The sequence below is a fragment of the Xyrauchen texanus genome, chromosome 48 (genome assembly GCF_025860055.1).
Source record: "Xyrauchen texanus isolate HMW12.3.18 chromosome 48, RBS_HiC_50CHRs, whole genome shotgun sequence".
Lineage (NCBI taxonomy): Eukaryota > Metazoa > Chordata > Actinopteri > Cypriniformes > Catostomidae > Xyrauchen > Xyrauchen texanus.
This window is the reverse complement of record NC_068323.1, coordinates 3737727-3750387: the sequence shown is the minus strand read 5'-3', so window position 1 is coordinate 3750387 and position 12661 is coordinate 3737727. Positions and strand designations below refer to the sequence as shown.

The following is a 12661-nucleotide window of genomic DNA, read 5'->3' as shown; positions in this document are numbered from 1 at the left end:
GCTTCTAGGAAGCTTAATTAAAAACATCACCTCAATTCAATAATAGTCTCTAGATAGTTTTTGAACCTACATTTATTCTTTCAGATGAATTTTCAACTTAATCTCTTTTCTTTAGTATAAACCCTTAACTTTAGATTGCCCTCTTAATATATAAAATCTTTAATCATTGATGAGGAGAGCTGTTTGAACTCCTTCATATCACTCTATCTAACATTATTGTCCAATAAGGCACATCATTTTACATATAAAAATAAAATCAAACCAAAATAAAATGAAATAAAACACTTATGACTATTTCTTCAAATTCTGCTCTTGTGTTTCTGTTTCAAGCAGACACTTATCAATTTTAGACTGAGAGTGAGGAGTGGGGCATTACACTGTTTCACAATAATACATTTAATTTATTCTTCAACAGTAAAAATAGTGATATTTATAATAACTGATTATATTAACTGCTTTCAAACTTTCTCATCTCACACCATTTAAAAACAAAAACTACTCTCATCAAAAACTACTCTCATCTTACTTTCTTCTGTCCATTCAAACAACATACAAATAACCTTCTAATCTTTAATAAAACAGAACACAATGTCTTTTTCGACATTCTCTATATAATCAATACAACTTATGTTTAGCCTTCTGTTCATGCAGAGCTTTACATTTACAACACCTATCTTATTATTAATATATTATAATCCCTTTTTTATTATTAAGTAATAATTTATTATTACTACTTTCTCCATTTCTTACACTTTCTCAGGTGAAGGAACTTCCATTCTATCTAATAAAATAATATAAATCAAGTTTTTAAACTAACAGAAAAGTAAAAGATTAAACAGAATAAAGTCTTAAAAGACAAACATATCTAAAAACATATCTCTTTTCTTGTGTTTTGAAATAATTGCTCAGTAAGATACACTACGTACTTTTAATTTCTCATGACTCTTACATTATTTATTTATTTATTTATTTATTTTTTATCCAAATGTTTCATCATCTTTTAACAGTTATCACTATTATACCTCTAAAATTACACTTTCATGTATTAACTATGGCAAACTAAAATAGTAGTAATAGAAATAGACACTCAATCAGCACTTTATAGCACACACTAAGCTCCTTTTTTTTTTTCTTTATTATGAGGGTACTCTCTGGAAAATTTGGGGGAGTAACCAATCCAATAGGTAACTCTATAACTTTGCCATACATTTGTAATATTTACTCTTCAAATCAATAAATCAGTGGTTAGCTGCCGGATTTAAATTTAGACCCTCAGAACAATTTAGACACGGGCATTGAACCCATTGATGGCATTCTGGAAAATCATAAAGTGATCGTATAAGACTGAAATGAACTTTTCCAGAGAAATTTGAATCCACATTATAAATGGCAAATCAATAATGATTACCAGCAGTAATGAGCGCAGGAAGATCAATCAGATCAATCACATCATTTTCAGTCTTCTTTGTGTCCTGATTTCCTCCTGCAGCATTAGTAACGTCTATAAAATCATCTTTCTCAGCCGTCTGCAATGGGGAGAAACTAGTTCCAGAATGAGTTAGTGAAACAACATACATAATAATAACAAATGAAACACAGAATAGACACATGAATATGAAGTTATTAACATTCATATATGACGAAGTTATGATGTTCAATTTAATCTTAACCTTTCTCCATGGGCTTCACCCGCCCCAAAGACTAATTTTTAAATGATCCAAATCATTCTTAAATTTATTTTCCTTTAATTTTAGTCTCAAATGCAGTTCCTCAGTGTACCCATGATCAACCAAGACCTATACCAAACAAAAAATAAATAAAATAAAAATAAAATAGCTATCTATCTGCTTTCTATCTTTTTCTAAAGTCGGGGCCCCTTTCTGTCTGTCTGAAGACATCAAGAGAGGCCTGTTTCCCCTCAAAGTCATCCTCAATGCCTTCATCAGACAGTCCCTAACAAAAATAAAAAATCTCTGCCTATCTTTTGTTGGTTGATCAAGTTTACACCGATAACGCCGCACTCACATTTAAATTGTTCTCCAGACATTTTTAAAATCATAGAAAATTCAAAAACAACTTTCTTGTGTTTAATTTAATAATGTTAAAATAGTATTCTCTCATAAACTGGACCAGACAGAACATAAAACAGACACATAAATGTGAAGTTTTCACATTTAAGGTTTAACTGCATAAGATACAAAATATAATTTTCTTATTTTATCATATCTTTGGTCCTCTTTTGCCATTTGCTTTAATATAACAACACTTATCTTAAATACAACCTTGGTTTAAAATCCAATAACTTATTTGACTTTAGTTTAGCGCAATACACTCGACTCAAAGCTTTATTGTTTGTCCAGATAATGTGATTTCCCAAATGCAATTCAATCACTTTAAAGTTATCACTTTTTTATAATCTAAATATTCTTACTCATCACTTTGATATAAAAGGAGTTATGATCTGACACATGTCCATTCAACAGCTCTCAGTTTAGTTAATCTTACATCAGGCTTCATTCATGGCATGAAAAGAACAGCCCAAGAATAAACATTGTCCAGTCCGCTAAGGGTTAACTTTTTGATTTCATGCACATTTTTGTTTTACAGCTATTTGTTTGTTTATACTGTATTATATTTATCCTTATACATACATACATACATATACATATACATACACACATTTACACAGACATACAAATATAATTTTTATCATTGGTTTTAATTCTACAATCATAATATTTATTAAGTGCCCTCTTTGTTTTTAATCATCAGATCTCTTCTGCCTCTTATATTGATGAAAATAGTCTAAATAGATTTTCTTTTATGTAAACTGCATACATACTCCTCATTAGTTATGCAGCAAAGGATCAACCTCTCTATCTGGATTGATATTTATTGGGCTCATATAACATACACTTCCATACGCAATCACACTTCAGTCATACTTCCCATACTTTAAAACACAGATTCTCTCACAAACACAGAACCTTTCACACTTTTTACAAACACAAGGCCTTTATAAACACAGAGCTCTCAAAAAATATTATACTAAAACAAACCTATTACTTCTGCCCCTCCTTTTGCTCTCCTCTTTTTATCCCTCTCCTTTATTTCCATAAAAACACTCATTATTTACAGTGGTTGATCGCTATATCTGTTACTTCTTTTTATATTAAAACTCATGTACTTCCACCTACAGCGGTCACATCCATTCTGGGTCTCTGTTCAAGACAATTTCTACATTGGTGCTAATTCTCCTTTACTCTCCCTATTAAAAATCACCTTAACATTTTTGACTGTATTTAATTTGTTCATAACTCCAGAAATGATCACTAATTCCCTGTGTTTCTATTATTAGTCTTTTTAATTCGATTTCTTTTCTCCTCTCAGTTAGTCTCCTCTCAAATTCAGTAACATCTTATTTCCACATTATGATTTCTGCTTCAGGAGGAAAACTGAGACAAGGAAAAAAAAGTATTGTTCTGTTTCTCTGTGCCTGCTCAAAGCCCTCCCTTCACAGCTCCCTATTCTCACTCTAGCAGCCCCTCCCTTCTCTCTTTCCCAGCACTCAGTCTCCAGCGTACTGTAAGAGAGAGAGAATGAAAAAAAATCAACAACTGTGCTCATTTATCCCAGTCTTATCAACTATACTTCTGGATAACATCCAACTTAATAAACAAAATATTTATTACTACTAATACTTATTTATATATTTATTATACTTATTTTTATTTCTTATCTCTTCCCCTTATATTTATTTATTATCTTTTATTTCTTTCTTTTTACTCTTTTTGTTATCCTCTTTATTTTCTTAACTTATATTTTCTCTTATTCTTTTATTTTATTATTCGCTTATGTTCCTTCTTTTATTGCTTATATGGTTTCACTTTATTTCTTCTCAAAACCAACTATTTGTTTATTCATGGTTTATGTTTGTTAATATAATCTTATTTTGTGATTTACAAAACTTTTCTGAAAACATGGTTATACCTCACATACTACTTATACATACATCTTGGGTACAAATAACATGATTATACATTACTTATTTCTTATACATACAGCATGGTCACAAGTGTTTAAACTAATGCATTCATTTTTCTAATTATTTGCTTTATCATGCATTATAGGCTACTTTCATTTTTGATTACATATTTATTTCAACATGAGCAATACATTGCTTTCACATAAGTAATGCATCATTATCTATGTCTATATTAGCAATACACACTTAAGTTTTGCATTCTGCTTTATATCATGCATATCTATGTTTCCCTATCCAAGTCTGCCCTCTTAAAACAACGTTTCCCAATAATGTGCCACTTCAGATTTCAAGTAAGGAATATTCGCCTCCTTGACTGACACTTTCAAATGTCCCTTGTATATATCTATCTCATTTCTATGGCCTGCTTTACAGAGTGTAGTTATGTGATCCACAAATAATTTAGGATCTATGTTCCTAACCGCAACATCCAACCAGTTAACAAATGGCCACTCCTGTTCTATTTCTCCTAAATTCACCACTTCAGTTAAGGTTCTCATTAACTCCTTCTTTTTGCAGTTAATTTTCTCTTCTGCCCTACGTAATCTATGTACTCTGATTCTTTCCAAAAATGATCGCTGATTCCCTTTAACTCTATCAGCGCTCTTTCCAATTCTCTCTCCCACTCTTCAGATCTGCATTGATCTCCAACTTTACAAAACTTCGCTTGTCTCTGCATTTTTCTCTAGTCTTGTTCACTGTAATGGAAAACTTTTTGCCTTTTCTTTATCTTTTTCCCAATTATTCTATTTTTCTCTTCTGAATCTCCCTTCCCCTCACTCACAGAGCTGTCCGTTCAGCTGACCAGTGAGTGAGAGCAAGGCAGGGAGATATCAGAGAAGCCTGATGCCATTTTATGTCTTTATACTTTTTCAACATTGTTTTATTCAATTCACTGTTTCAATTAGTTTTCCACTTTTGCTCTCATTTAGCATTTCCTGCTTAGTGCACCTGATTCTCTGTATTATTCTGCCTCTGCACACAATACATCATCAACACTGCAATCATGCATTTGAATAAACACAAAAACAGCGCATTTAGTACCGTAAGCACACATGCACCAACAACATAGTTAGTCATGCACATTATTCATTATCTCAAACATGCACACATAGTTCAACAATTCCCAGTTTTCTGCACAGTCCGGGTTCCGATCAAACACTGCAATAAATAACTTAATCTAACACCTGGAGGAATTTTGCTTGCAATTTTCACTTCTCCACCCGTGTTAGGATTTTCACCTGTACAGGATTTTCAGCCACTCTTCTGGCAAAACCTTGAATAAATGCACCTAACCGGGAATTTTCACTGCGTCGCTTCTCGACTCACCCCAGGCTTTTTCTACCTTCTTCAAATAAACTTTCTTAAACTCTCTTTAAACAATCCCACCCCCTATTTTTGAAATCTGGAACTCGCCTCTATTTTAGCCAATTAGTTCAAATTATTCTATGTCCGGACTGGCAAAAGTCTTAGGGAAGCCACTTACGGGACTCGCTACCACAGATCACACAAAAACACCTTAAGCAAAGATGCTTACCTCAGTTTCTGGCGCCGGTGTTTCTGTGCGATCGTGCAAGCCGTCCCACCAGCGACCTTTGCCCCTTGACCTCAATGCCAGCCCCACGAGTTGGAGCCAAAGATATGTCGTGGAATATCGCGATGAATCTCTCTGAGTTGTAAGAAAACTCTCGGAGTCTTGAGTTCCAGATGCCAAAGTTGTAGTTTATTGAACACCAACAAACATGAGACCGGCCAGCTGTCCGTTCTGACTGTCTTAGTCCACAACCTCCTCTTCTATACAGTTTGTTATCTGGCATTACCTCATTTCTGTGCCCCTTTGTTATTTTTGTAACCAATGGATACTATTTGCCACCATTATCTCACAGAGCCTTTTGATATCTTTTTACTGGTAGAAACTTGGCTTTAGTCTATCTTCAAGGTCCTTAGTCTCATTATTTTGTTACAGCTGGGTGCTCTTTGTGGCCTCAGCAGCAACAACACTTTTAGTAACCTCATATGCTCTCTCCTGGGTCACACAAAGGCCAGGAAACTCATATAAGTATTTTGATATATAAGAAACATACTAGAATATTGAAAAATATACTATACCGTTCACACTGAATGTGTTTTTGCGTGCTTCTACTCTGTTTCTCTTTGTAAACACGCACTTTCTCGTCTCACTGTTCCTTCAGTGTCTCATGTAGGACTGGCACGTTTTTAGACACTGTCAAGTTAAAAATATCTTCAGGTCTCAAAAACACGTCAAGACACCTGCGTTCTGTTTCAGTCATTGCGCTGCGTCTAGACCGTTTTTAGCGCAGGTGTCACAAAGATTTAATGTTCTGAACAAGTTCAGGCTTCAAAGAGGTGACTGTTACAATGTTTAACATTATTCCAGATTATTCTGCACCAAGCAAAGTTTCAGCGCTTGATAAACGGCAATGATGATGTTGTTGTTGTTGTTGTTTTTTGTTCTGCTGTAGTGTTCTGAGGGGCCGCCGTGGCTTGTGTGTTTACTGTTACGATACTGTAACGAATGTTGCCTACGTTGCTAATATAATACAGACTTTTGCAACATGATGAACAATAAATACACTGCAGTGTCAGAATATAACCTCCAGGTGAAAGTAAATAAGACAGAACTATATTATATATATATATCCTCAAAGTAATAATAATAATACTGTGTCATATTATAATTACAATCTGGTCAACAACACATAATTAGATATAATATTAATATATACTGTAACAACTGAATTTAAAATGTTACTGGGTGAAGAAGTGAAGTGCACACCCCCACATCACACACACACACACACACACACACACACACACACACACACACACACACAGTGTTTTGTAAACCTATATGTAGGTAAAAATAGCTTTCTTATCACTGTATTGTGGAAAAACTGGATAACATGCATTTATTATCTTTAGATTTGTATTTCATTAAACATTTTGAATATACTTGGCTACAACGGCGGATAGAAGGAATCATGATTTAAAATAAATTGTCTTTTTTTTTTTTTTTGCAAAATTTTTCGAAATAGGGCCGTTGGTTGGTTGCATGGGGCCTCAGAAATCGTAAACCGCCCCTGCGTAAGGACCAGATTGTCCAGATGTTTATGGGTATTTTCAACAGTACATGGGATGTGAAAAGCTTTTGTGATCTGCAGTTTGTAACACAAGAGCAACAATATCTGCAACTGCTGCAAATCAACGAGAGGGAATAAATATAGACTCACACGTGATTATTGTGAATATTGTGTTCAGTTTTACATAGAAGTGAAAGTAAAAAAAATTATAAAATGTATTTTTATTTACACGATGACTCTTAAGACATTATAGATATTACAGTTTTATCTTCTGTGCAGCTGCTTTGAAACGATGTGTGTTGTGAAAGTCACTATACAAATAAAAATGTCTTCTATTAAAATCTCTATAAAATAGTTGAACCACATTTATAAATTATCCTTAATAACAAGATTGGTGTTCAGACATTGTTTCTGAAAAGATCAAATATTTTATTTCCATGATCTGTTTTCACATATTTCACTTCTAAACTAAAAAGTGAAGATCATGTTGAACTAGTTCAAGAAAAAATCAGATCTTGCATTAATAAATTTGAGCACAACTGGAGAATCTCAGTCCGCTTATATTCATTTTTATATTCTAGATCTGATTTGGGTGTCTGTTGTCTTTAGATATTTTTTGCACCAGAAGTTTTCAATTGGTGAGGCGCGCCTCCCTAGGGGGGCGCCAGAGAGTCCCAGGGGAGGCGCAGCGTGGGGAAAATAAATCATAACGGTTCACATCTGTCCTGTTAGCTTGCATGTTAAAGTGTGTGTTATACATATGCGTGTTGCAAAATGAATTGCTTTGTAGTGTCTACAAAACAAAAGTCTACAGGAGATGAGGCAGATTCTGGGCCAAGCAAAAAACGGAGGAAGTATGATCACGAATATATAAAGTTATTTTATTTATTTATAAAGTTTATAAGGGAGTTATTTGCAAAGAGGTGATAGCAAATGATTGTATGAGACCCTGTAAGCTCCGGCATCACATTGAGGACAAGCTCTAGTCTGGTGGTCAAGACACTGGAATATTTTGACAGAAAGCTGAAAGAATTGCAAACACATTGAAATAAATCCATACTTTTAGCTCTGTTATTAATAAGGTGACTGAAGCATCATATCATGTTGATTTACGGATAGGACTGAGTTTCCCCACCTCTCTTGAAAGGCTATGAAAGTCCTCATCCCCTTCACCTCCACTTACTTATGTGAGTGCAGGTTTTTCCCTTTGACCTGCTTAAAAGCAAATACCGATCAAGACTATAAGACGATTTACGTTTATTCCTTTCCACCGTGCAGCCTCACATCGATCAACTGTGCGCATCAAAAAAGGCGGACTCGTTGTTGGGGCGATGAAAATGAAGAGGCAAAATCGTCAATCAGATTTATTTATTTAAAACAGCGCTGTCCATAGCTGATGTTGTTTGATGTCCGAAGTTGATGGCTCTTTGGTTGTAGGGCTGTTGAGAATACTTAGTTTAGTTTTTGACTGTGGAGGATTCTGTTCAGAAGGCTCATTTTAACAGTTTCCCAATTGCTTGAATGAGTTAAAAATGTGTTGCAAAGTGTGTTCACAATATTTTATAAAGACAAACGTGTTTGAAATGTTTAGATAAATATAACCTATTTCAAAATGGAATGTTGATTAGATTAATACAAAAGACATTCTTCCTAAAGGGGGTTATAGAGTGAAAGAAAACTCAAATCACTTCCCTAACTCCCTCTCTAAAAATAACCAAGAGAAAACAGAACACTTCTAAGTAAATGGCGTCCATCTCCCTACTAAATAATCCCACAACACAAACAACTTAGATTCAAACTTAGGTAATAAACTTGTAGAAGTTGCACAATTAAGACATTGCCAAAGGAAAATAAACAGTAAACGACTGCAAATGACAATTCTGTTATCCAACTCACACTTAAAGACAACTGACAAGACTGTTGTCTTACTCATATTAGCACCCAACAATTGCAATGCTGGGACCAAGAGATATAATGACTAGTGCAGCAGAAAATATTCTCTGTGTCTCTCTCTGGTGAAGAGAGTTGTGGGCCTCTTAAACTCTCCATTCCTGGGCTGAGCCAATCATGGGTGATGAGCGACAGGTGGGCCTCATTATCCTGCTTAAATGGAGAGCGAAAGTGACCGGGAGAAACACAACCCACAATAAACCACATTCAAATATCACAACGATATAATATACATCCCTTGGGATGTAACATTACTGTACATGATCCCTTACATAACCTCTGTCTGTGAATCTGTTCTTTGTAGATTCCCCACCTGATATTGATCCTGTTAGAGGTGAAGTGAAGTCTGTGGAGGTGATGGAGGGAGAACCTGTCCCTCTAAACACTGATATTATTAATCCACTTGGAGATGAACTGATCGTATGGAGGTTTGGAAGTATTCTCATCGCTAAAGTTTATAAAGAGAACAATAAGATCTCATTCTCTCCTGATGAGAGATTCAAAGGCAGAATACATCTGGATCAGACGGGATCTCTCATCATTAATAACAGCAGAACCGCACACACTGGAGAATATAAACTAAAGATCAGCAGCAGCAACAGAGACACCATATACAAGAGATTCATTCTTATTGTGAACCGTAAGTACTGTGACCGTCTGTCTGTAAACACTTCAGATCATATTCACACAAGTTTGATTTCTCTGAAAGTGTTTTGATGATGAGAGGAAGAGTATAATAATGTCATCACACACACTTGATCTACAGTCACATCATGTTTGATTTGCTTTATAAGAACTGTGTGTGTTCATGTGTTCATCAAATATTGTTTCATTGGGATTATTTGATTGTTTAAAGGGTTAATCCGTCTCTATCATTAGCAGCGCTCAACATGAGTTTGTGTGTGTTAGCATGATTTTACTGACACATACAGCAACAATGACATTGTGTACTCGTGTGTCATTAAAGATAAACAACAACATGATCAATGATTACGTCACACTTAATGTTCCTCAGAAAACATGTTTTTAACTGGGAATATTTCTGTAAATGTCCCGTCAGGATTCATTATAAATGTCATTTCTGACATGATTATTATGGGATTCATATTATCAGCTGTCGTTGTGTGAATGAAACTGAGAGAATTAATAGAAATAAATCAAATCTAAAGTGTGAAATGTTCATGAACTCTTAATACTGAATATTTTGCAGGTTATTAGTGCTGATGATTAATGATTCAGTGACAGTAATGACGTCTCTCTTTATCTGTTTCAGATCCGCCGCCGCCGCCGCTGTCTGCAGGTGCTATAGCAGGAATAACTGTTGCTGTTCTGCTCGTGGCTGCAGCTGCTGCTGTTGGTGTGATTTACTATCGCCGCAAGATCTCTGAACAAGAAAGAAAAAAGGGTAAGTGTCACCTACATCTGATACAGCAAGATGAAAATAATGATCTTTATTGTGCTGCAGTTTAAATGTGTTTTTGACTTTATGTTCATTATTAATATTTCATCTGTTTGTTATCAGTAATTATAATTGATTTAGTGTAATTAATGAAGTGTATGATTGTTAAATGATATTCAGATACTCGACTGCTGACTGTATTGATGAATGATGTCATGGCTGTATTAGTAACTCAGGGTGTTCATTATTATGTATATTAAGGAATAATTGACTCCGGCCCGTTGAATTGTTTAAAATAATGCACACCTGAGGGGGTAATGTGCCGTTACACATCGGGTGTGAGTTATTATTAAATAATTAAAGGGCCGGAGTCAATTATTCTGCTTATACTGCAGTTACCACAGCTTAAGACATCATTCAGGGTTTATCTCAAGACATTTTCTAGATTTCGTCACTAAAACACGTTTGTGTATGTGCGTGTCCGCATGCGCGTGTGAGAGAGAGTGGGCGTGTGTGTGCGGAGCGCGCGTGTGAGAGAGAGTGGGCGTGTGTGTGCGGAGCCGCGTGTGAGAGAGAGTGGGCGTGTGTGTGCGGAGCCGCGTGTGAGAGAGAGTGGGCGTGTGTGTGCGGAGCGCGCGTGTGAGAGAGAGTGGGCGTGTGTGTGCGGAGCGCGCGTGAGAGAGAGTGGGCGTGTGTGTGCGGAGCGCGCGTGTGAGAGAGAGTGGGCGTGTGTGTGCGGAGCGCGTGTAAAAGGCTCACAATCGCGTTTTCATCCAACTTAAAAACCCTAACCCTAACTTAAAAGGACGTTTTGGTTGCACATACATGTGTTATTTGCAGTGTTTTCCTTATAGTTTAATGAGTCTCACTCGTTTATTTCCACATCTGGTAAGTTTGAACTGTTCTCACCCAATCAACAATGAACTGAGTCAGACCAGACAAGTTCATCGCTGCCAAACAATTGTGCCTGTGTGAAGTAACTTTGATATTTTCACTTCTACTAACTTGAAAAATATTGTTAGTCTTTCCAAATGAAATGCTTGCACCTCTTTGTCAGGGGCGATTGTAGGATTTCAGTCTTAGGAAGTTCAGACCCAATGAGGGTTTATGATGGAAAATATTTAATATCCATTGCAGTATTCCACTAAAATGAATAGATGGGTTATCACATGTGAGCAGAGGTGATTTTATGGTTTCACTTTAGATGGGATAAGACATGAAAACATGCAGACTAAGAGCAGAAAGATTGTGGTTCTGAGGTTACTCCTGTTCCTTTCTTTATTTTGTTTTAATATTATTAATATATTACAGTGTTTGTCAGTTAATGTATATCAGAAGCGTTACATATTTGGTTGAATTTTATTTTGTGATTTTAGTATAAATGAGAGCGTTAGAATGAGTGATAAAGAAATTAAGCTTCTGCTCTGAACTTTTACTGAAGGATAATAATCTAGGCTAAAGAATTTGTTACATGTTTTTTAATTGTAAGTCATATAAATATATATAATACAGGGCCTAATTTACTGTAGTCTCTGTTTTCAGCAAACATGAAGAGAGATATAAGAGAGACATGATCACAGATTTTTAGGGTTGCTAAGATGAAAAACAGGCCACTGATAAAAAGGGTCTATCTACGCCATTTCAGACACCGGAAAACGGCATGACGGCGTCACGCATTAAGTTAGTGCGCGTTATTTTAGTGCCTCACGTAACTTAATTAGCGCATTAATTTGCTCATGTATATAACTCCTAGCGCATTTGAGGGATCTACGGCAAGTCGGAGGATTCAAATCATTAATGGCAAAGAGGAACTTTGTTTCACATTACAAATGCACATTAAATGACCAAGACCCTATTTACTAACTTTAATTCACAAATTAGTATTCACTTACTGGTGGGTGTGTGTGTGTGTGTGTGTGTGTGTGTGTGTGTGTGTGTGTGTGTGTGTGTGTGTGTGTGTGTGTGTGTGTGTGTGTGTGTGTTGCTAATATTACAGAAGTAGGCCAATTTATTTATTGTTTACAGACATAATTGCTGTTGGCCAGTTTGTCAACTTTTCTTGTTATTATGCAAATGTATAATTGCATGAGTTATTGTCAGATTCACATTGAAATCTTTATTTATATTTAAAAGTTTATTCTGCTGCTTTACAGACAGTCCTGGACATCG

General features: G+C 35.4%; 2 protein-coding genes across 18 annotated transcripts in view; one reads left to right on the top strand and one right to left on the bottom strand.

The window, feature by feature from the left end:
* Positions 1 to 12661, bottom strand: part of LOC127639469 (uncharacterized) — an 808968-nt gene that overhangs the window by 39939 nt on the left and 756368 nt on the right. The gene's annotated exons all lie outside the window — the stretch shown is intronic.
* LOC127639741 (uncharacterized) overlaps positions 1 to 12661 on the top strand; it is a 51201-nt gene that overhangs the window by 9169 nt on the left and 29371 nt on the right. For all 17 annotated transcript variants that reach the window (XR_007969999.1, XM_052121939.1, XM_052121944.1 and 14 more), the window contains exons 3-4: positions 9398 to 9733; positions 10367 to 10498. Coding sequence is in view for 16 of the 17 variants with exons in the window: in XM_052121939.1 (XP_051977899.1) it covers positions 9398 to 9733; positions 10367 to 10498 (468 nt within the window). In the remaining variant the exon portion in view is untranslated. The remainder of the gene's footprint in view (positions 1 to 9397; positions 9734 to 10366; positions 10499 to 12661) is intronic.